The 25,229-nt window shown below is 44.4% G+C and overlaps 1 protein-coding gene across 2 annotated transcripts in view; it reads left to right on the top strand.

Annotated features, from left to right (window-relative positions):
- LOC140471366 (Golgi reassembly-stacking protein 2-like) overlaps positions 1 to 12,491 on the top strand; it is a 66,488-nt gene extending 53,997 nt beyond the window's left edge. The window contains exons 8-10 of one of the 2 annotated variants that reach the window (XM_072567402.1): positions 1,077 to 1,166; positions 3,257 to 3,382; positions 9,919 to 12,491. In XM_072567402.1, coding sequence (XP_072423503.1) covers positions 1,077 to 1,166; positions 3,257 to 3,382; positions 9,919 to 10,130 — 428 coding nt within the window. In that variant the 3' untranslated portion in view covers positions 10,131 to 12,491. The remainder of the gene's footprint in view (positions 1 to 1,076; positions 1,167 to 3,256; positions 3,383 to 9,918) is intronic. The other variant, XM_072567403.1, reaches the window with a different exon arrangement.
- The last annotated feature ends 12,738 nt before the right edge of the window (positions 12,492 to 25,229 follow it).

Below are 25,229 nucleotides of genomic sequence, written 5' to 3'. Positions count from 1 at the left end.
CATTGCTTGTACCTCTCTTCCTTACACCTTCTCCACCTCTGTTTTTCATTGCATTGTGAGTTAAACCTCTCCAGTGCCCATGACCTTCACTGTGTATACGAACACCAATTCATCCAAAGCTGAAGTCTGTCTCCTCAAAAGACTTCCTTACCTATTGCCTATCCCCCTCTACACTTGCTGAATTCCATTGGTTCCTTGCCCTATGTTGGGCTCCATTTACAATTTGCCAGACTCTTACCCTAACCTGTTTCTGCAGCTTTTTCTATTACTATGTCCCAGTTTTCTTGTCTTATGGACTTTTTGTTTTTTGCTGTTGGCCTCCTGGTGCATGGTGATCAGTTGTCCGTTTTCTTCATGGAGTTATCTCTCACCAAGCCTCTCTGTTTCTACCCGCTGTCAGGTTTTAACCCTTTCCTGGGAAAAAAAATCTCAGCAAGTCTGGCAGCATCTTTGGAGAGAGAAACCGTGTTAACATTTGGAGTCCGGTATGACTCTTTGGCAGCAACTCTCCGGTTCCTAGTACCTGCAGTATTTTGTTTTTATTTGACTCTTTCACCTTTAACCATGTCTCTAGCCAGCTCTTCTAGAACTTCTCAAACAATAGTACAAGACATGTGATATTGCAGGGTGATGTACAAATACAAAGTGGTTGATCATCGAACTGGCTTCGCCATGTTACTGTGTGTGACTGAGGAAGCTGAGTATGCATGTACAGCTTGGATGATAGGTATGCAAACCTACCTGGCAGTAACACACTCTCTCCTCACATCCCTCCATTTTAGCAATTTCTTTTCGCCAATTGTCATCTGTCACCATTACTTCATGTTCCAAATGGAAATTGAAGAGTAGAATGGCTGAGTGCAGTTGTTTAACTTTCTATGCTCAGAAATGGTATAGAAGACTTTTTTTTTTCTTCTTGAGTTTAAATATCAAAAGAAAGTTTCAGCCTCTCATTCTTTTGACACCAATACTTTATTTGTATTCTGCTGAGGATAATCCAGTGAAACTGTAATGTTACACTCCGATTTTTTTTAAAAAAATGTCCTTTTACAGTAAACTCTAACTCTTGTTTTCAGGTTCTGCAGGTGTTTCATTGTTCCCAGCCCCCTTGAATGAACCTTTCACTGTGTCATTAGCCAATGCAGCCATCACCACTACTGTGCCAGGTATGCCCAGTCCAATGGTACATGTGGACTTTGAACAGACTTTTGTTGTGCACCCTCCCCATGGCAGCAATGAATTTGTGATGATCAGTTATTTGGTATATTCTGTACATGTTCGTTAAGCTGCTTATTTGTTTAAAAACTTTGTGATCATCTACTACCAAGAGGTGTAAAATTATGCCTTTGTCCTCACCATGCCCCTCTCTGCCAATCCTTGCTATGTCAAAGGAATTCCCTTATCCCTTCTATTAGCCTAGTGTTTGTTCAGTAAAAGGGTTAAGAAACACAGAAATGCAGGACGTAGAAGGTCACCCAAGGAGGCAATGCAAAATGGGTGGTGGTTTACACTTTTTAGTACGTTATTCATTTTTGTCTTTTAACTACTTATGTACAGCTACATAGCAATCACAATATGGAAATGGGTTTTTGGCCTCCTTTTAGTGTGGTGTTCATCTTCGTGGGCGGTATTCCTAATCCCATGGATCTACTCTGTTCCCATTACACCATATTTCCCCTCTTTCCAACAACTAATCTAATCTATTTTTGAGCTCCTTGCTATCCACCCTGTCCGTACCTCTTATGATTTTGTAGACCGCAATCAGGTCCCCCTCTCAACCACCTCCTTTCGAATGAAAATAATCCTAATCTACTGAACCTCTCTTCATAGCCAGCGCCCTCCATACCAGGCAACATCCTGGTGAACCTCCTGTGCACCCTCTCCAAAGCATCCACATCCTTTTGGTAATGTGGTGACCAGAACTGTACGCAGTATTTCACCTGTGGCCGAACCAAAGTCCTATCCAACTGTAACATGACCTGCCAACTCTTGTACTTAATACCCCGTCTGATGAAGGAAAACATTCTTGACCATTCTACTGACCTGTGTTGCCACCTTCAGGGAACAATGGACCTGAACACCCAGATCTGTCTATCAATTTTCCCCAGGACTTACTGTATAGTTTGCTCTTGAATTGGATCTTCCAAAATGCATCGCCTCGCATTTTGGAGTTAACCCAGTGAACCTTCTGTGGACTGCCTCCAACGTCTGTCTGTCTTTCCTTAGCTGAGGGGCTCCAAACCTGTTCACAGTATTCAGGCTGTGGTCTGACTAGTGCCTTGTTTGGTTTTTAGCAAGACCTCCCTATCTTTATACTCCATTCCCTTTCAGCCCGATTTTCCCACAAAATGATCTGACTTCCCTCCTTTGTCCCCTTGGTAGCTGATTATTGTTAATGGTCTTTCCCTCCCTTCCCCTATCAAATCTGCTCTCGTTAACCCCCTCAAAAAAAAAGCAAAAAAAAAATCCTTGGCACCTCTGTTTTTGCAAGCTTCTGCTCCACTTGCAATCTGAATGTGCTGTCATCTCCCAAATCTATGCCCATGTTTCCTGCAACTCCATGTCTCTCATAGCTCCACTGGACACATTCCATGGCTTGGAGTTCTAGGCTGCAGTCCTTTTTCTCACTAACGCCTTTAACTCCTCCTCCTTTTGTTATCACAGTTACTCCATAGCCAAGTACTTGGAATATGTAGGTCCCAGTTTTGGCCACACTCTGATTTCCCTTGAAGAAGCTTTGCACATCTCTTCGTTCCTGTGCTCTGATTTTTAATGTTGTGTTTTTCTACTTGGATTTCAACAACTAAGCTGCCCCTTGTTCTCCTTCTCCTAGCCAAGTTCCTGTTCTGTTGTTTTAAAGACTGTGTTAGGTCTCTGATATCTCAAACGAGTGGTAATTGCACTCCAGACTGGACCCCTGCAGAACGGGGTGAGGAATCATCTGTGCCCACTTTTCTCCAGCCTGAAGTTTGTAACACACATTGTCTCTTCCAAATGGCTGCAACTCTGTAGTTTGCCTAAAACCCCCACCACCACTGTAGAATACATGGGAGGCTTTCCCAACAGGAGATTGAGTCTCCCTAACCTGGTCCAAAGCTAAGCTGGAAGGCAGCTAAGTGGTAAGAATACGGTCTGAACCTATTGGAATTGTTACTATTGTGCATGTGGTTATCTGAATATAACACATTTTGAGCATTTCCTCCTTGCAGTTATTGACAATTCTACATGATGGTTCTGTGCACTTCATTTCCTTCAGGTCTGATAACCGCACCACCTGCCTTTACCAATCTCCCCAACTTTCCAAATCTAAATGTGGCTTTCCCCAATCTTGCTGTGGGGTCTCTGCCAGGATTAGGGGGGAGTCCTGCGACCACATCCACAGGTAAATCTGTATTTGTGCGTTATTGTGTGTTGTATGACATTTGCGTTATGGGAGTGGAGTAGAATTTTTACGTGAGATATTGATCTCTCCAAATGTGGTTCAACCAGAGTGGATCCCTTCATTTCTCCTTTAAAGGTTTTGAACGGACTATTTTGATTTTGTGAATGGGCTGCCTTCTAATTGTGATGCTGAAGAATTGACCTAGCAAAAAAAAATCGAGTTTGCCAACACTGCATCTTGTGGAAGGGGGTGGTTATGACTTTTTAAGGTAGTAGGCAGCAAAGCCAATGAGTTGTCACAAAAGTTAAAGATTTTAAAATAAGTACACACTCCACATTACTCAATTTACCTGATGTTTTTCAGACCCAGGTTGATCACATGGGCCAGGTTTCTGTATTTAACAACAAGAATTGTGATTTATTACAAATAATTGGAGACTAGCTACAAGTCAGCAGTTATGAACCATCAGAATACAGCTCTACTCATTGACACTATAATTTCTTTATAAGCTGCCCTTTTACTTCGACAAATGCACACTCACTGGGGGAATTAGGAAAATAAATATAGGTTATGGACAGAGGGAAAAACTGGGAATGCAGTTCAGTGGTTCCTGTTCACAGGGGTTACTGAGATCATTATTACGATTCTTGGGCTGGTCAGAATGCTGCATCCTTCTCCAGATGCTGCCTCTGGTTTGCAAGAGGCACAGGGTGGCTGGCTCACTTCTGAAAGATCTCTGACTTAGGAATTCAAAGTCACATCGCAACAACAGCTGAAGGAGCAATGAATTGGTTTTCCTCTGATTTAAAGCGTGGCTGTACTGCAGAGAACTGAGAGCTGTGGTGCTGGTTACGGTCTCTTGGCTTCTCTGTCTTGTTCACAGCTCCAACCTACCTGAGAACCAATCACCGTTATGATTGGAAAAGACCTTTGTCATTAGTCTAAAAAGACTAAGAGCTGTGGATGCCGAAGACTTTTACACTTGTTGGTAAGGTCCTGGGGAGTGTTGCTGAACAAAGAGACCTTGGAGTGCAGGTTCATAGCTCCTTGAAAGTGGAGGCGCAGGTAGATAGGATAGTGAAGAAGGCGTTTGGTATGCTTTCCTTTATTGGTCAGAGTATTGAGTACAGGAGTTGGGAGGTCATGTTGCGGCTGTACAGGACATTGGTGAGGCCACTGTTGGAATATTGCGTGCAATTCTGGTCTCCTTCCTATCGGAAAGATGTTGCGAAACTTGAAAGGATTCAGAAAAGATTTACAAGGATGTTGCCAGGGTTGGAGGATTTGAGCTATAGGGAGAGGCTGAACAGGCTGGGGCTGTTTTCCCTGGAGTGTCGGAGGCTGAGGGATGACCTTCTAGAGGTTTATAAAATCAAGGGGGGGGGGGGGCATGGATAGGGTAAATAGACAAAGTCTTTTCTCCAGGGTCAGGGAGTCCAGAACTAGAAGGGCATAGGTTTAAGGTGAGAGGGGAAAGATATAAAAGAGACCTGAGGGGGAACCTTTTCACCTGAGGGTGGTGCGTGTATGCAATGAGTTGCCAGAGGAAGTAGTGGAGGCTGGTACAATTGCAACATTTTAAGAGGCATCTGGATGGGTATATGAATAGGAAGGGTTTGGAGGGATATGGGCCGGGTGCTGGCAAATGGGACTAGATTAATTTAGGAGATCTGATCAGCATGGACAGGTTAGACTGAAGGGTCTGTTTCTATGCTGTACATCTCTTGACTTTATCTGAACAAAAACAAATTTCTGGAGCAGATCAGTAGGTCTGGCAGCGCCTGTGGAGAGAAAGCCGAATTAATGTTTCTAGTCCAATGACCCGAGAAGCCTGTCCACCATCTTCAAGGCACAAATTGGGAATGTAACTGAATACTCGCTTGACACTTTCTCTGACCAAAGCCTGCTTGATCTAACACCTTAAATGTTCATCTCCTATTGCACCAGCACACAATGACAGCACTGTGTACCATCTACAAGATGTACAATACCAACTTGCCAAGATTCCTTCTGCAGTTCTTTGCAAATGAGTGATCTCTAACAACATTGAGTGGTCTGGCATATATAGGAGCACCACCCCACTGCAAGCAACCCCCCCCAGCCCCCAAGCCCCTCACCATCCTGACTGGGAAATATATCGCTGTTCCTTCAGTGTCACTGGGTCAGAAACCTGGAATTCCCTCCCTCAGGGCATTGTGGGTGTTCATTCCCCACTATTGACTGCAGTAGTTTGAGAAGGTGACTCACCATCACAGCCTGAAGAATAAGAGGAAAGCCATTGAGGACTGGGATAAGGAAGAGCGTCTTCCCTCCAGAGAGTTGGGAACCTGTGGAATTCTCCCACAGGAAGCTGCTGGGGCCACTTCATTAGATTCAAGAGGGAGCTGACATGGCCCTTGTGACTAAAAGGATTAAGGGGAGAGGTTGCATTATCAGCCATGATTGTATTGAATGGTGCTGCACGCTCGGAGGGCCGAATGGCTTACTCTTGTCCCTATTTTCGATATTTCTTGTGGACAGGTGAGGATGGGCAGTAAATACTAGCCTAGTCAGTGACATCCAAATTCTGAGGGCAAATAAGTACTCTGGTATGTTCATCTGAGAAGATGCATAACTTGCGTTAGTTCTGTTGCCTCCTAGCTTGCTGCCAGTGGTTTATTCAGTGAGCTGGTTTCTGTTGTATTGAGCTCGTTGTGTCCATTACATTTATCTTGGGGTTTACTGAATGTCAAGTTGAAGCACTCTGCTAGCTACAACACTGATTAATAATGAATATTATGTGCTCTCTCAGCAGGAGTTACTGTATTTGGCTTTGTTTTTCCTTGAGAAGCTGTTGTACTTTCGGCATGTCTTCTAAATCAGCTCTGATAGACCACATGCTGCTGGCTGGTAATGCACCTTTTGGAGATCAGCCTTGTCAGCTTGGATTTATGATATCTGGCCTCCCTTCTCGAGGCAGTAATCCTGCAACCGAATTCACTTTGACCTTGAGTTTGGGTTGTGGTGTGATAGGTGCAAGGGCTTGATGATGTACGAGTCTGAAGTTCCCCTTGTAATTTTTTAAAAATTATTAAGACGTTTGAGGTTTAGGCCTCTTCTGAGCAGCTTCTTTTTTACTTGGATATGTGAGAACTTCCAGGCTCCATGAGTTTTCTCTAATGAACCAATGCATGAGGTGAGCAAGAGTAGTATATCGTGAGCAGCTTTACTTGTGGGCAAACCATTTGACTCCTGCTGAAAGGAAAAGTCCTTTTTTAAACCAACTCAGCTCCTGGTCAGGTTTTCACAGAATCTCCAAATTGTTATGGTGCATCAGGAGGCCTTTCAGCTGATCTTGTCTGCATTGGCTCGTTATATTTTAACCTTGTGCCAATCTCCTGTCTTTTTCCTGTAATCCTACACATTGGATGATTTTAACTGACCATCCAATGCCCCTCTTGAATGCCTCAATTGAAGCTACCTCCGCCACGTTTCTAGGCAGTGCATTCCATGCCCTATTTGCTCTTTTTTTTTAAAAAAGGAAGGTTTTTCTCATCTTGTATTTGCTGCTTTTGGGCAAAATGCTATAGAGCTGTTCCCTCTGGTTCTCAATCCATGTATGATTGGGAACTGTTTCTCCGTGTGTTTTGTCCAGACTCCTTTTGTGACTTGGGTGATTTTCTAAACTACTAACAAATCACCTCTTGGTCGTCTTCTCTCCAAGGAAATCCATCCCAGTTTCTCCAATCCTTCTTTATAACTGAAGTGTCTCGTGCCTGGAATGATTCTCGTAAACCTGCTGTTATCATTGCGTTCGCATTCCTCCTATTGTGTGGTACCCAGACTATATACCAAACTCCTGCTGAAATCTTGCATATGTACCCTATGTCTCTATTTATAAAGCCTGGTCAACAGTATGCTTTATTAACAGCTCTCTACCTGTTCTGTCACTTCAGTGATTTATGCACATCCCCACCCCCAGGTCTTTGCTCCTGAATGCCTTTTCTAGAACAGTACCTCGTACCTCAAAACTCTAAGCTGCTGTTATCACCTTCTCCCTGGAAATAAACTCTCCTCCTGTTGTAGAATATAAAAATTAGGAACAGGAATAGGCCACACAGCCTGAGGTCCTGCTGTGTCATTCAGTGTGATTGTGGCTGGCTTGGGTCTCCAACTCCGCTTTCCCTGAGAGACCAAAACTGTCTGTCAGCCTTCAATAGAGTTCAATCCCCAACCCTCTATGACCGAGAACTGTAAAAATTCACAATCTCTCTCTGAAGAAATTCCTGCCCCCCTCCATCAGAAATGATAGCTCCTGAGAAAGTGTGCCCCCATGTTCTGGATTCCGCAGTCAGGGAAATGGTTTCTGCCTCAACCCTGTTGAGGCAATTCTGAATGAAATCCATCCCTCTTCGAAACACCCAGAGAATATCGACCAAGTTTATTCTGTCTCTTTTATTAGGGCAATTCTGTCATCCCAGGGACTGATCTAGTGAAACTTTTGTGACTTCTAATGCAAGTATATCCCTTCTTTAAATATGAAGGTCAAATTTGTGCATACTGCTGTGTGGTCTCACCAAAGCCCCATCGAATTGTAGCAAGACTTTTATTCCTTACTTAATTTTCCCTTGTGACTAAAGGTCAATGTGCCTTTTAAAATGAAGTGACTAACCTCACCCCCCCGCCCCCCCCCCCCCCCCCCCCCCACCACTTTTGTTACCCACCCATGTGCTTAACCTGTATTAGTCTTTTGCAGCTACTTGATGTGCACCTGCAGCTTACAGATCCAGGTGAGAATACATGGTCTGCAAACTTGGATCGTTTGAACCTATTAAGTTATCCTCTCTTTTGTTTTCCCTGTCCACTTCTCTCTGCCGTAATTCTGTTTGAACCTCCCAGTGCGGTTCAAATTGCGTGCACCAAGACCAGGGCCACAACCCACATTCTTGGTACTGACTTGAGCAAAAAGAGATGGTATCTAGGTTGACCACCTTGTTCTCTGCCAAGTCCTCTGCACCACGTCTGAACTCGGTGAGATCACCTGCTGGTGGTTCCAGCCTTGTCTATTCTGTTGCAGCCAGACCATCTGCAGTAATGATCCTTCTTCCAAACCCAGCTGTCATCCCCCCTCCCTAATATTTCCTTCCTTGGCTGTACTGTTTTTTTTCATTGAACTCTGCCACGTATTCGGTGTTTAAAAGTGCCATATCAGAGCCTGTGGTCGTTACGCCTGTCATTGTTTTGGGGGAAGTACTGGCACGTTCATAAAGCAAAGGCCAGAACATTCTTTGCAGAATGCAACAAAGTGTCAAATTGTTTTTTCTTAGACAAAGTAGAAAGACTTAATACAGTGTTTGCTTTTTTTTTGTTAAACAGTTGTACATAAAGTTGTTCGCTAGACTGATCCCGGGTATGAGGAGAGGTTGAGTTGGTTGGGCCTGGACTCACTGGGGTGTAGAAGACTGAGAGGTGACCTTATTGAAACAGGCAGATTATTCTGCTATAGTTAAGATGAATTTACTGTAATTAGATTACTTAGTGTGGAAACAGGCCCTTCGGCCCAACAAGTCCACACCGACCCACCGAAGCGCAACCCACCCATTCCCCTACATCTTACCTAACACTACGGGCAATTTAGCATGGCCAATTCACCTGACCTGCACATCTTTGGACTGTAGGAGGAAACCCACGCAGACACTGGGAGAATGTGCAAACTCCACACAGTCAGTCGCCTGAGGCGGGAATTGAACCCGGGTCTCTGGCGCTGTGAGGCAGCAGTGCTAACCACTGTGCCACCGTGCCGCCCACAATGCAATTGGCGAATTTGGGGCAGTGTTTCTAAAGCGTGAACTTTTGAAGCATATATTGGTCATAATGTGATTCCAGCCCCGTTGGTTAAATGGTGCTGCTATTACACAATTTTCATATAACATGGGGTTGTGAGAGAATGAAACCATCACATTAAAGCAGAACTGACTGTACAAGATTCTGAGGGAACTTGAAGGGGAGATGTGGCGAGATTGCTCTCCCCTTGTGGGAGAGAGTCTAGGACCAGAGGATGCAATCTCAGGATAAGGGGTCACCCATTGCAGACAGAGATGAGGAGGAATTTCTTCCCTCAGAGGGGAGTGAGTCTGTGGAATTCTTTCCCACCGAGGGCTGGGTCAGTAAGTATATTCAAGGCTGGGACAGAGGGATGTTTAATCAGGAAGGGGAATGGAGGGGTGATGGGGAAAAGGCAGGAGAGCGGAGTTGGGGATGATCAGATCAGCCATGACCTCATTGACAGATGGAGCAGACTCGATGGGCCGAATGGGCTACTTCTGCTTGTGTCTTGTGGTCGTGGACTGGTTAGACCAAATGCTCTTATTTCCTGATCTAATTTGTGTAAATATTAAGCCATTGGTTTGTGACAAAGGTTAATCTATTGGAATGAATGAAGTGGTTTGTTTCTGCTAAAATCCTAGAAGCCATTGCGATGTGTACTAGTTGCACGGCAAGCTGTGACCTCCTCTCTCTGTTACTGTGTGATGTTAATTTGGACTCTTCCTTTCCAGGTTCCCTCTTGTCACCCAGCAGCCCTGCCTCCCATCAGATCCTCTCGAACCTGCCTCCAGCTGATCCTGCCAGCAGTCCTGTGCTTCCAGCTTTCTCTGCAGTGCCAGCATTTTCGCCCAGCCCCTCGACTACATCACAGAGTATTACAGCACCTTTTCCTTCTCAGTGGAGCCAGCTCTCCGATCCTGCACCTGCAGTAGCTCAGGAATAGTCTCCTAGTGGCAGCTGAGACAGTAACGTTGTCTTCCACGCTTGTTCGCTGAAGCTGGCAGAAGGGTATGGTCCACTCAGCACTAATAAACGACAGAGGGATGCCTACCCAAATACACTGCTGCCCAGATTCTAACCGAGTAGCAACAGTCTGACTTTACTAAAAAAAAATGCTTCCCAATTTAGCAATATGTACATAGCTGTCAGTCTAAAGATGATTCTTTAGCAGCATGACAATCGTTTTAAGAAAAACCATTCCAGATAAGCATAGAATCCTTCTGTAGAAGCACACAGAGTGAATCCTTCCTTTTCACGTTTGCAATACCTACTGCGCACCCAGCCTTTTCACTTTCGCGCAGCTTGATCACCTTGGCATGTTACTGTGTCTTCAGTTCAAGGTATTTTCAAAGATAGTGTGTTCATATCAATACGGGGACCACTCCAGCACTGTTTGCTGACAGCTGATTTAAATTTTGAGATGTAGCAGCTTCCAAAAGCACTTCTCTGAAGGAAATCTCTCCATTAATTCCCACACTTTCATTGAGTTGAGTCACTTTAATCCAGCGAGTATAGTTTTTTTTGTTGTAGTATGAATGATTGTTAAAGTTGCTGAAATATAGGTCTCCTTTTTTAGTCCTCTCTGCATATTAGAACCTGTGGTACAGAACCTTAAACTGTTGTCCTGAAGATCTTTTGAGCCAATAGGTTGTGTTTCATCAATGTTCAGCAGCAATCAGCAATGCAGAGTGCCATGGACCATTCAGTGTCTGCAAGGAAATGTCCTGTTGAAATATTGCATGTCGCTTGCTTATGATGTGGTGTTAAACCATTTGCTGTTGGTTTGTGACAACTATGGTTTTATTTTTGATTCCCGTCCTGAATACTGAGCCCGTTAAGTTGAAGATGCTGAGGTAATTTGTGGAAAGGGAAGCGAGGGGTGAAATTCCTATGGTTGTTGAAGTGGTTTGTTTTCCCTACTTAAAGGTTTTCAATAAGATGTCACCCCAAATGTTAATCACTGATCCAGTCTTTTAGTTAAGACCTTGTAAGGTTTATTAATGGTATTCCAACAGTTTTATTTTAAATATGTTTTAAATTCTATTATTTACATCCTGTTGCTAATTGGTGGCCAGATATTGAGAGATTAAGGTTTGTTTTAAGTTCCAAGAACATTCCTGCCACAATAGGCAAGCAAGTCAATATTTGATCGCTCTTTTTAACCCCTGGACTTCAACAAGTTTATAAGTTGTTGTAATACCGGAGGCTTGGAATTCGCGGAGTGCCCAATCTGATTCAATAGGAATATTACTGCAGTTTTCTCTGTTACTGGTTAGGACTGATCATAGGTTTCAGGTTGACATGGTTCAGGGGTTACTTCCAATCAATTGGCAAGGTGGGTCACGTTTTAATGTATTCCTTTTTGTGAACTTTCTAGTTATTTTTAAGTTGGACTTGCTGATTTAAGAATTTGTTTGAAGATCTTCGAGAGTGAGGGAGTCTATTTTACCCGTCATAAGTTGCCCATCCAGAAAGATCCCAAAGCTGACCCTGAGAGTGGAATGAAAATACTTGGCTGTTTTTAAATTATTGCACTGTTTCTGATTGAGAGAGAACTGTCGAGAGTGAGGCTCTTGTGTGCTTTCACCACCACCACCAAAAACATGACCTCATTTACACACACTTCCCTGCTGGTCTTCTATATTTACTTGTTAAAGATGAAGAGCACTGTAGAGTGCTAAATCACTTGCAATGGTGTATGGTCCATTTGTGTGTAAGTAAACTGTCTGCTTGCTTTTCAGCATGGGATTGATCTGATTGGGCCTTTGGTGTATAATGGTTTTTGTTATGAAAGTACTGAAGGTGCCTCTGAACTGGAATGATGCTCTTCGTGAGGCATGTACCATTTTTCTCATTTTTGATCAATACTGGACCAATGTTTTTTTAAACTGATTTATTGTGTTAAAGGCCTTCATCTCCATTTATGAAAGTCAAATTGGGTGATAGTTGTTCCTAAATATTCAAGTGTCATTGAGCGTGAATTGCATCTGATTCAGTTTCTGTATACCCCAGTGGTGTGCTATTGTGACTGACAATGACCCAGGTTATTATGGATATCACTCTCTCATCCACGCTACTGACTGCAATAATTTAGTAATATAATATATAGGTTTTAAAAGGCTATTGTATTTTTGGGAGCACTCAGATTGTAGTTTGATAGCATGGAAATTCAGTGATTTTTTTATAAGTCTTAATGTTCTGTACTGTTTGTTTTATAAGAAAGTTTTAATGTTTACTGTGAAATTTCACTTTGCTGTAAACGTGCAGTCTTCAGAACCATCAATAAAGATGGTGGTTAATGCCTTGTGTTGGCTTGGTTTTCTGTAATAGAAACATAGCAGCAGGAGGAGGCCATTCGGCTCTTAGAGCCTACTCTGCTATTCATCATGATCCGTGCTGATTATCCCACTCAAAACAGCCTAATCCTGCTTTGTCCCCATAACCTTTGATCCCATTCACCCCAAGTGCTAAATCTAGCCACCTCTTGAGTGCATTCAATGTTTTGGCTTCAACTACTTCCTGTGGTAATGAATTCCACAGGCTCCCCACTCTTTGGCTGAAGAAATGTCTCCTCATCTTTGTCCTAAATGGTCTACTCTGAATCCTCAGACTGTGACCCCTGGTTCTGGACACACTCACCATCAGGAACATCCTCCCTGCAGCTACCTGGTCTCGTACTAATAGAATTTTAAGTCTGAGATCCCTGCTCATTCATCTGAACTCCAGTGCAAACAATCCTAACCGAGACAATCTCTCCACATACATCAGTCCCACCATCCCTGGAGTCAGCCTGGGAAACCTTCACTGCACTTCCTGGAGACCAAGAAGCATCCTTTCTCAGAACAGGAGACCAAAACTGCGCACACTATTCTAGGCCCTGTATAACTGCGATAATGCATCTTTGCTGCTGTACTCTGAATCTCTGGCAATGAAAGTCACCATCCCATTGGCTGCCTTTACTGCCGGCTGCACCTGCATGCCTACCTTCAGCGCCTGGTGCATAAGGACACCCAGATCCCAATGCATGCGCCCCTCTCCCAATTTACACCCATTCAGGTCGTAATCTGCTGCCTTGTTTTTGCTTCCAAAGTGAATATTGAGGGTGTTTTGAGGCATTTTGTGTATGAAGTGAAGCCTCTTAAGATCATAGATTCCCTACAGTGTGGAAACAGGACATTCAGCCCAACAAGTCCACACTGACCCTCTGAAGAGTAACCCACCCAGACTCATTCCCCTACCCTATTATCCTAAATTTTGCCTGACTAATGCATTCTGGATTAGTGGTGCTGGAAGAGCACAGCAGTTCAGGCAGCATCCAAATAGCTTCGAAATCGACGTTTCGGGCAAAAGCCCTTCATCAAGGGCTTTCGCTGCTCCTCGGATGCTGCCTGAACTGCTGTGCTCTTCCAGCACCACTAATCCAGAATCTGGTTTCCAGCATCTGCAGTCATTGTTTTTACCTCCCTGACTAATACACCTAACCTACACTTCCCTAAACACCCATGGGCAATTTAGCATGGCCAATTCACCCTAACCTGCACATCTTTGAGTTGTGAGAGGAAACCCACACAGACAGTTGCCTGAGGCTGGAATTGAACTTGGGACCCTAGTGCTGTAAGGCAGCAGTGCTAATCACTGAGCCTTTGTGCTGCTGTTTAAGGGGGAGGGGGTAATGGACAGCTGAACATACGTTTCACTACAATCAATGTTAGATTCTGTCAACTAGGGAAGAGTTGCAAACTGAGATCCTGTTTTGAGGAAGAGCCTTGCTTTTCCCTGAGCAATTTTTTTTTCATCCCAAGCTCCTTCATTCTATTCAACTCCACAAAATGCAACTTGAATTTATAATCATTTGCTAACCTTGAACATTTTGCAAAGGTAGTTGTTTATTACCTCGATGCTAGTCTGGATTCAGTAAGCTGCTGACTTTGAGCAATGCTCACTATGTTTAAGAGGCTCCCCACACACACAAAAAAATCTACAGTGTAGTTGTGCCTCTCTGGTCCATCCATCTGTTGCACCACAGCTAGAGTGTCAATAATGTCCTCGACCAGGTCAGATCGCACCTTGACTACTGTGTGTCCAGCTCTACCCACTAAATAATATCAAATTCACACATGATGTTGCTCCATTGTGCCGCCTTATTCTAGTTCTGTTTAATCTGAATGCATTGATTGAAGCATTACCAACTGCTAATACCCAAGTAAACTTGGTACTTGACGTGTCCGTACTGACTTTTATTCCTTCGCTTTCTGTTCATTCATGGGATGTGGGCATCGTTGGCTACACCAGCTTTTCGTGCCCATCCTAGAGGGCAGCGAAGAGTCAACCCCATTGCTGTGGGTCTGGAGTCACATGTAGGCCAGACCAAGTAAGGATGGCAGTTTCCTTCCCTAAAGGACATTAGTGAGCCAGATGGGGTTTTCCAACAATTAATTGATGGTGATTGTTATACTTTTAATTCCAGTTTTTTTTTATTGAATTCAACTTCCATTATCTGCTCTGGTGCATTAACAGTCTAGCAAGAATATCACCAGGCCATCGCCTTGCCCCTACTCGTCTTGTAACTAAAATACTCTTGTAACCATTTAAGGTAATGATTCTGGGTGCAGAGAATTTCAGGTCGATACTGCTGCATGTTCGTTAAGAGCTGATGCAGTGGCTTATGTGATTGGAAAATAGTATTGAACCTTTTCAAAGCTGCACCTTGGCTAAGGAGCAGTTTTTATGGAAACTGGAATGTTAAACCAATCGATTGATTGATTATAAAAATTGTACATCATCAATTATATAAACAGTGCAAGTTTCTGCTCTTCAGTGTGGGTTTTACTGAGCCACACTTCATAGTTCAGTTCAACTCTAGAAAGTTAGATATCATTGCTTGGAAATGAACATTTAAAGATAACAAGAGAATAAATTGGTACAAATTGTTACAATTGGGAGGGGGAGAGATGGTATGGGGGAAGTGGAAACATACTTGCTATTCACCTTATCTACGCCCCTCATGATTTTATAAACCTCTAAGTTCACTCAAGTGGTTAGGCTCTGGAATGCATTGCCTGAGTGTGGGGGGTGGGGAGGGGAAGGTAGGGAGGTTCACATGAGAGGTTACAATCTGGAAGGTCGTGTCTGAGAGTGTGGTGGGGGGGAGGCAGGTTCACATGAGGGGTTAGGTCTGGAATGTACTGTCTGAGAGTAAGCTTCCATTCATAGGAAGATAACTACTTCACAAGTAATTTTTATGTTATTTCCTCTAAGTGGTAGTATAAGAATATGGTTGATCATGAGTGTTGCCTGAGGAAAAGGCAACAAAAGATGGTGTGAAGTTGAAGTCTTGTGACCCTGTCTCTAAGCCAGAAGGTTTGGGTTTTAAGTCCCAGAGGTGTGTTATAGTATCCTGGAAAAGGTTGTTTCGGAAACCAAAATCACATTGAAATCTTTATTCTCATGGGTCACAAGGATGCCAACTTGTGCAAGAATATAACTCCTGAGGGGGAGCAGTGTGTTGGCTGGAGCGGCAAATTGTCAGAATATTAAACAGTTAAGGCAAGGAGTGGCAATGTCCGTCTACAAACCCTGTGAAATGTTTAGCTCGTTTTTAAACATGAGCAAATAGCCCTTCCTGATGACTGGGTGAACTTTTAAACCTAGATCTTTGGATTTGTACTGTCATGCAAGTTTGAGGCATTTGTGAACCAAATCTGATGTGGGGATATATTGTGGCATTCCTTGGTCTGCTGATGTAGCAGTTACACAACAACTCAAATACTTCAGGCCCGCACTAAAATGCGGACGTACGGATGCTGCTGACCTCTTTCTGTGCAATCACTGTGCTGAAATGGGCATAGCATACAAACCCATTAAGCATGTGTCCAATAGCAATTTCCAATTTTTTAATCTATTGAACAAAAGTTACACCACAGAAACGGACTGTTTGGCCCAGTTGGTGAATGCTGGCATTTATGTTTCACGTGCACCACCTCCAATTCAATGCCCCCTGTCAAGACCCGGGTCACGGACCATCTGCTTTGTTTTCACTGAGTCCCTAAGTCTATAGCAACAAAAACAGAAATTGCTGGAAAAGCTCAGTTGTTAGCACTGCTGTAAGACAGCACCAGGGTCCCAGGTTCGATTCCAGCCTCTGGCAGCTGTGCAAACTCCAAACAGACATTCTCCCCGTGTCTGCATGGGTTTCCAAAGATGTGCAGGTTAGGGTGAATTGGCCATGCTAAATTGCCTGTAGTGTTAGGTGCATTAGTCAGAGGGAAATCGGTCTGGGTGCGTTACTCTTCGGAGGGTCAGCGTGGACTGGTTGGGCCGAACTGCCTGTTTCCACACTGTAGGAAATCTAATTTAATCTAATTCGGTCTGGCAGCATCTGTGGAGAGAAATCAGATTTAACGTTTCAGCTCCAGTGATCCTTATATAGCTCCTTTTCATGAACAGGAAGGGGAAGCAGGTTTTTAGTTTGGTAATTTGAGCTTGCTTTTGTCGTTTTGCCATACATGCCCCCTTGCTTTACACAGGTGCCAAATCTACCCCCTTGTGATAGTTTGCACTCTTGCTTCTGCCTCTGAGGGCTTTTGATCCATTCCTCCTTACAGACCCAGGTGTAAAATATTAGGTTGACATTTCAGTGTGTCGGGAGTTACTGATACTTGGAGGAGATGAAGGTCCTATCAACTGCATGCAAGGTGGTTGTTTTACATCATTTTGAATGGGTGTTCTCACCTCTGATGTCAGCATCTCAGGAAACCTACTATCTGGTCAGTAACTCATCTGTGAGACTGTTGTGTGCAAATTGACAGCTGCACTTCTTTTATATAACAGCAGTGACCCATCCTTCGAAAGCACTGAGTTGACTGTGGTATGTTAAGGGTTTAGATGGAGAGGAATTTAAGTGTGTGCAAGAAAACTTTTTCTGATTCAGTATGTGGATGTACCTACTAGAGAAGGTGCAAAACGTGACCTACTCTTGGGAAATAAGGCAGGGCAGGTGACTGAGGTGTCAGTGGGGGAGCACTTTGGGACCAGCGATCATAATTCTATTTGTTTTAAAATAGTGATGGAAAGTGATAGACCAGATCTAAAAGTTGAAGTTCTAAATTGGAGGAAGGGTAATTTTGACGGTATTAGGCAAGAACTTTCAAAAGCTGATTGGGGGTAGATGTTCGCACATGAGAAGTTGAGTATAAAGGCAGTAGGCGTATACTTGAGGGAAATCAGGAGGGCAAAAAGGGGACATGAGAGAGTTCTGGCAAATAGGGTTAAGGAGAATTCAAAGGGATTCTATAAATACATTAAGCACAAAAGAGTAACTAGGGTGAGAATAGGGCCCCTCAAAGATCAGCAAAGTGGCCTTTGTGTGGAGCCACAGGAGATGGGGGAGATAGTAAATGAATATTTTGCATCAGTATTTATTGTGGATGGTGATGAGGGCAGAGCAGTAGATGTGATCTATATGGGCTTCAGTAAGGCGTTCGACAAGGTTCCCCATGGGAGACTGATTGGCAAGGTTAGATCTCATGGAATACAGGAAGAACTAGCCATTTGGATACAGAACTGGCTCAAAGGTAGAAGACAGAGGGTGGTGGTGGAGGGTTGTTTTTCAGACTGGAGGCCTGTGACCAGTGGAGTGCCACAAGGATCAATGCTGGGTCCTCTACTTAGTAAGTTTGCAGGTGACACCAAAATTGGAGGTGTAGTGGAGAGTGAAGAAGGCTGCCTTGGAGTACAACAGGATCTTGGTCAGATGGGCCAATGGGCTGAGCAGTGGTAGATGGAGTTTAATTTAGATAAATGTGAGGTGCTGCATTTTGGAAAGGTAAATCAGGGCAGAATTTATACACTTAATGGTAAGGTCCTGGGAGTGTTGCTGAACAAAGAGACCTTGGAGTGCAGGTTCATAGCTCCTTGAAAGTGGAGTCACAGGTAGATAGGATAGTGAAGAAGGTGTTTGGTATGCTTTCCTTTATTGGTCAGAGTATTGAGTACAGGAGTTGGGAGGTCAAGTTGCGGCTGTACAGGTCATTGGTGAGGCCACTGTTGGAATATTGCGTGCAAATCTGCTCTCCCATCTGTAGGAAAGATGTTGTGAAACTTAAAAGGATTCAGAAAAGATTTACAAGGATGTTGCCAGGGTTGGAGGGTTTGAGCTATAGGGAGAGGCTGAACAGGCTGGGGCTGTTTTCCCTGGAGTGTTGGAGGCTGAGGGGTGACCTTAGAGGTTTATAAAATCATGAGGGGTAGATAGGGTAAATAGACAAGGTCTTTTCCCCAGGCTGAGGGAGTCCAAAACTGGAGGGCATAGGTTTAGGGTGAGAGGGGAAAGATATAAAAGAGACCTAAGGGACAGCTTTTTCACGCAGAAAGTGGTGTGTGTGAGGAATGAAGTGGTGGAGGCTGGTACAATTGCAACATTTAAAAGGCATCTGGATGGGTATATGAATAGGAAGGGTTTAGAGGGATATGGGCCGGGTGCTGGCAAATGGGACTAGATTAGATTAGGATATCTGGTCAGTATGGATGAGTTGGAGCGAAGGGTCTCTTTCTGTGCTGTACGTCTCTGTGACTCTGTTTTGAGATGTCATGAGATCACGACGGCTAACTCAATGCCTTGCTTTTAAAATACTCCATTTTTCAGATCCTCCATGGTCTTGTCCTTCCCTATGTCTTTAATCTCTAGCAGCATGTTCGTACCCCTCCCTCTGAGCCAGGAGGGCTGACTTCAAGTCCCATCTGCTCCAGAAGTGTATCATAACACCCCTGAACAGGCTGGTTAGAAAATCTCCAACACCCTTCAATCATCTTTGCGCTGGCTTCTTAAACATCCCTATTGTTGTTTGCAGCACAGGTCTGGGCAGCACCTGTGGAGAGAGAAAGAGTTTTCTCCAAAACTTTTGAGTTCTGAAACATTTAACTCCGCGCTCTCTCTCCACAGATTCTGCCAGACCTGCTGAGTTACTGCAGTGAATTCTGGTTTTGTTCCCGATTTCCATGATATTTGGCTTTGATATATTTGCACCACCAAAGCTTGCTCTGATTTTAGCTGTGGAATTCTCTCTCCTTTTTTAAGGTTACCACTTAAAAGCCCCTTTAACTAGGCTGCCCCTCTTCTCGTTCTTATCTCTCATTACTCAGTGTCAAATTTGACTTATTTGAAAAACATTTCATGACTGTTATGTTTTTATCATGTTAAAGCTGCAAAATACAATGTTCCGTTGTTTCTACAAATACTAGTCTTTCAAATCTTCAGCTGTCTTCAGGGGAAGTATTTTACCTTCATCACTTACCTGTCCTGAGCAACAAAGAAAGAGCAAACTCCCTTTCAATTTTTTTTAAAAAGATTTTCAATTTTAATTTGATATATGATACAACAGCATTGTACTCCATCTCAACATTTCTTTAATAGACAATATTTTATTAAAACATGCATATACAGGAGTATGATACATAGAAAATACTCAGCAGTGGGTGGGTCACATTTTAGCAAAGAGCTCTTGAAATGACAAATTGAGAAAAGATACATCAGGATAGGGAATCAAATAGTCCATTACATGATCCCCTTTTTATTTTCCCTTTTTAAGCCTCTCAAGTACTTGCCTTATGCTAGGAGGGTGAAGGGAGTGAGGAAAACCCTTCTGCCTTTAGATGGAATCAACCTTTGCACTCTTCTCCTGATGAGATATCAGCCTCTCTTAAGTCACATTGCACCCATGTATGGGAACCTGTCAAGAATCAAATTCGGCTTCCAAATACACATTAGTGGCACTACTGAGGGCTGCGTGGATCAAACTGGGACTGCACCCCCCTAAAGCTGATGGGAGAAAAGGGGAGCAAGCTGGGAATGAGAAGACAAGCCGCAATTGACTGAACTGTACAATATGGTCAACATTCTTCTTCTAGATTTTGCAATTCCTCATGTAATTTAACTGTGTCTTCATGGGTCATGACTTGTCATTTTGGAATGGTGCTATATCTGCTGCATGCCAGTTGGGGCAGCAGTGTCACTCCAACTGACAACCCACAGTCTGCTCAGAACTTCGAACTGTTCATTGTAGCCCTAACGCCAATTTCAGTGGTCTGACTGTCAGCACAACTGAAGCCAGTCAAATAAACAAGTCTGAGAATTGGAAACTCAGGCCAATGTGTTCTGTAAGTTTCAGCTCCGTGCAGTTACAAGTGGAAACGATGAGGAACGCAGGATCTGTTTTGTTTGGGTCCTCTGTGAGAGCCTAAGTTTGATACTGAGGTTTGGAGGACTAAGTAGCAGGTTGCATAACCATGGCTTGTATATGGAGAAACTTTCACCTCCAGCGAGGAATTGTGACCTTAATATCGAGTGTTCAGGCCTGAGGTGAGGAAGTGATATTCCTCCAACTTGGAGTTAAGGCAGATAAAAGGTGCAAGGAGTTTATTTTTGTTTTGCCATGCCCTCACATGGGACTGAGGCACAGACCAGCCATGCTGGAGCAGGCCTGAATGGCCTCCTGTTTCTCTGGCATGCCATGCACTTAGATTAGATTAGTTACAGTGTGGAAACGGGTCCTTCGGCCCAACGAGTTCACACCGACTGCCAAAGCGCAACCCAAACCCCCCCCTCCAGTTACCCCTTCACCTAACACTACGGGCAATTTCCCATGGCCAATTCACCTAATCTGCACATGTTTGGACTGTGGGAGGAAACCGGAGCACCTGGAGGAAACCCACGCAGACACTGGGAGAATGTGGAAACTCCACACAGTCAGTCGCCTGAGGTGGGAATAGAACCCAGGTCTCTGGCGCTGTGAGGCAGCAGTGCTAACCACTGTGCTGCCCATGTTTCCACCAATAACTTTCCATCAAGTTATTGAGGAGTGTTCCAATGATGTCCTGTGCCTTTTATTTTCAAAACCATATTAAATCTGAGTTGGTGCAGAGATGTCAAACTGTCCTGTTGACTGACTGTGAGAGGAGCGGGAGGGAACCTTTGAATACCAGAGACATTGGGACTCAGCCCCTGCGATTACACACAGGACTGAAATTAGGATGGGTACTTTTTGTGCTGATTTAAAAACCACTCAATCCTAGGATGTGAGACAAAATGGTAAGATAGTCCTGGCTTTAAAGTTTAAAAATCCCACAACCCCAGGTTACAGTCCAACAGGTTTATTTGGAAGCACTAGCGCTGCTCCTTCATCAGATAGTTGTGGAGCAGGATCGTAAGACACAGAATTTATAGCAAAAAATTAGTGTCATGCAACTGAAACGATATATTGAACAAACCTAGATTGTTAAGTCTTTCATCTTTTAGAATAGGTTGCAGGTTTCAGTTCACTAATATGTAAATCCCAGAACTTTTTAAAGTCACCTTCTCGAGATAAACTTAAGGTTTTATATACAAAAAAAAAGGTGACATCTCCGCTCAGACAACGCATTAAATGTTAGAATCTTAAAAGAAGTTCTGGGACTTAAATAGTAATGAACTGAAACCTGCAACCCATTAAATTCTGTGGAATATGGTCTAATGCTCCACAACCACCTGATGAAGGAGCGACGCTCCGAAAGCTAGTGCTTCCAAATAAACCTGTTGGACTATAACCTGGTGTTGTGGGATTTTTAACTTTAGCCACCCCAGTCCAACACCAGCTCCTCTTCATCCTGGCTGTTAAGTGTTTGAGTTACAAGTCTCTTTTAAGGGTAAATTAGAACATCTCCAGAATTGATTGAGTGTCGATGATGTGGTCATTGGCCTTTGTATTTAAGAGCTGGGTTCACACCCGATACAGAGGGGGGAGAGTAGGTTAGAGCACCTCCGCGTGGGTCTGCTCCTGGGCCTGGCCAAACTGGCCATCAACAGGTCCAGGCAGCAGGCCATGGAGGGGGTCGTTAGGGCCGACTGCCTGCCCCTCTTCCGGGGTTACGTTAGGGCCCGGGTGTCCTTGGAGAAGGAGCATGCGGTGTCCACCAACACCCTGGAGTTGTTCAGGGAGAGGTGGGCGCCGCAGGGAGTGGAGTGCATTATTTTCCCCCTCCAACTCTATTTTGATTTAGTCCCTACCCTCCCCTTCACTGTTTTGATCACACAGCATTGCCCTTTGATGTGAAGGGCACTGCTTGTCACTGGTCACGTGCGTTTCCTATCTTCCTGGGGTGGGAATTTGAATAAAGGTTCGTGCACCTTGTGTCTCTCACTGTGTCTCACACCTGCACACACACACCATGGGTGCTGAGGAAAAAATAAGCAGTACCACAGCTCGGTGTAGTGTGGGGGGGGGGGGGTGGGGAAAAAAAACCCTAGGAGTGTCAGACAAAATAAATGAACACTAGTGTCAGAGGTTCCGTAAAAAGGGGGGGAAAAAAAAACGCTGGGTTCTGTGCTCTTGAGAGAGGTGGGCACTGAGGGAGGGGGGGAGGGGGGGGGGGGGGGGGGGGTGGCGTGTGTGGAAGGCAATGCTTTATTCCCCCCTGAGTCCATTTTGATTTAGTCCCTTCCCTTCCTCCTCCCTCCATCCCTCCCCCCCCTCAGCTTTGATGGTTTGCATTGCCCTTAAGGCGCTTCACTTGTAAATACATGGTTCTCAAGGGGCAACTAAGGGCGAGCAATAAGTGCTGACCCAGCCAGTGACACCCACATCCCATCTCTGTGTAGATTTTAAAACTTGGGAGATTGAGTCCACTATTCAGTCTGCAAACTAACAACTCAAACTGATCCTTAGACTGAAGGCTGGTCACATGATGTGGTTTCAGCAATGACACAGAGGCAAAAAAAATCGCAGATCTTATTCCCGCTAGGCATTCAGTGATTTCTGTGCATGCATCAACAATGGGGGAGAATGCAATTGCCAATGGTCTCTGTGTTGTGGTTCTGTTCGCCGAGCTGGGAATTTGTGTTGCAGACGTTTCATCCCCTGTCTCGGTGACATCCTCAGTGTTTGGGAGCCTCCTGTGAAGCGCTTCTGTGATGTTTCCTCCGGCATTTATAGTGATTCGTATCTGCCGCTTCCGGTTGTCAGTTCCAGCTGTCCATTGCAGTGGTCGGTATATTGGGTCCAGGTCGATGTGCTTATTGATTGAATCTGTGGATGAGAGCCATGCCTCTCGGAATTCCCTGGCTGTTCTCTGTTTGGCTTGTCCTATAATAGTAGTGTTGTCCCAGTCGAACTCATGTTGCTTGTCATCTGTGTGTGTGGCTACTAAGGATAGCTGGTCGTGTCGTTTCGTGGCTAGTTGGTGTTCGTGGATGCGGATTGTTAGCTGTCTTCCTGTTTGTCCGATGTGGTGTTTTGTGCCGTCCTTGCATGGGATTTTGTACACTACATTGCTTTTGCTCATGCTGGGTATCGGGTCCTTCGTTCTGGTGAGTTGTTGTCTGAGAGTGGCTGTTGGTTTGTGTGCTGTTATGAGTCCTAGTGGTCGCAGTAGTCTGGCTGTCAGTTTGGAAATGCTCTTGATGTATGGTAGTGTGGCTAGTCCTTTGGGTTGCGGCATGTCCTCGTTCCGTTGTCTTTCCCTTAGGAAATCTGTTGATGAAATTGTGGGGGTATCCCTTTTTGGCGAATACATTGTATAGGTTGTTGTGATTCTGTTCGCCGAGCTGGGAATTTGTGTTGCAAACATTTCGTCCCCTGTCTAGGTGACATCCTCAGTGCTTGGGAGCCTCCTGTGAAGCGCTTCTGTGATCTTTCCTCCGGCATTTATAGTGGTTTGAATCTGCCGCTTCCGGTTGTCAGTTCCAGCTGTCTGCTGCAGTGGTCGGTATATTGGGTCCAGGTCAATGTGCTTATTGATTGAATCTGTGGATGAGTGCCATGCCTCTAGGAATTCCCTGGCTGTTCTCTGTTTGGCTTGTCCTATAATAGTAGTGTTGTCCCAGTCGAATTCTATTATAGGGCAAGCCAAACAGAGAACAGCCAGGGAATTCCTAGAGGCATGGCACTCATCCACAGATTCAATCAATAAGCACATCGACCTGGACCCAATATACCGACCACTGCAACGGACAGCTGGAACTGACAACCGGAAGCGGCAGAGACAAATCACTATAAATGCCGGAGGCAATATCACAGAAGCGCTTCACAGGAGGCTCCCAAGCACTGAGGATGTCACCTAGACAGGGGACGAAATGTTTGCAACACAAATTCCCAGCTCGGTGAACAGAACCACAACAACGAGCACTCGAGCTACAAATCTTCTCCCAAACTTTGAACATTTGTATAGGTGTTCTTCTTCCTCTTTGCAGTTCTGGTGTACTGCAGCCCTTTTGAATAGTGTCTTGATGCAACTTCGTTTGTGTGTGTTGTGGTGGTTGCTTTCGTAATTCAGGACTTGGTCTGTGTGTGTGGCTTTCCTGTAAACCTTTGTGGTGAATTCTCCGTTCGGTGTTCTCTGTACCATCACGTCTAGGAATGGGAATAGGTTGTCCTTTTCTTCCTCTCTCATGAATCGGATCCCTGTGAGTGTGGCGTTGATGATCCGGTGTGTGTTCTCTATTTCTGTGTTTTTAATGATTACAAAGATATCAGCCACCTATCTGACCCAGAGTTTGGGTTGAATTTGTGGTAAGACTATTTGTTCTAATCTTAGCAGAAGCAGTAATGCAATGAGTCCAGAGATCGGTGAGCCCATGGGTGCCGTTGATTTGTTCAGTCTTACCGCAAATTCAACCCAAACTCTTGGTCAGATATGTGGATGACACCTTTTGTAATCATTAAAAACACAGAAATAGAGAACACACACCAGATCATCAACGCCACACTCACATTCACTGGAGAGGAAGAAAAGGACAACCATCCATCAACACCAACTAGCCACGCAACGACATGACCAGCTATCCTTAGTAGCCACACACGCAGATGACAAGCAACATGAGTTTGACTGGGACAACACTACTATTATAGGACAAGCCAAACCGAACAGCCAGGGAATTCCTAGAGGCATGGCACTCATCCACAGATTCAATCAATAAGCACATCGACCTGGACCCAATATACCGACCACTGCAACGGACAGCTGGAACTGACAACCGGAAGCGGCAGATACAAATCACTATAAATGCCGGAGG

This window comes from Chiloscyllium punctatum, chromosome X, assembly GCF_047496795.1.
Source record: "Chiloscyllium punctatum isolate Juve2018m chromosome X, sChiPun1.3, whole genome shotgun sequence".
Classification (NCBI taxonomy): domain Eukaryota; kingdom Metazoa; phylum Chordata; class Chondrichthyes; order Orectolobiformes; family Hemiscylliidae; genus Chiloscyllium; species Chiloscyllium punctatum.
The sequence above is the reverse complement of the archived record's forward strand: the minus strand, read 5'-3'. Positions and strand labels throughout refer to the sequence as shown.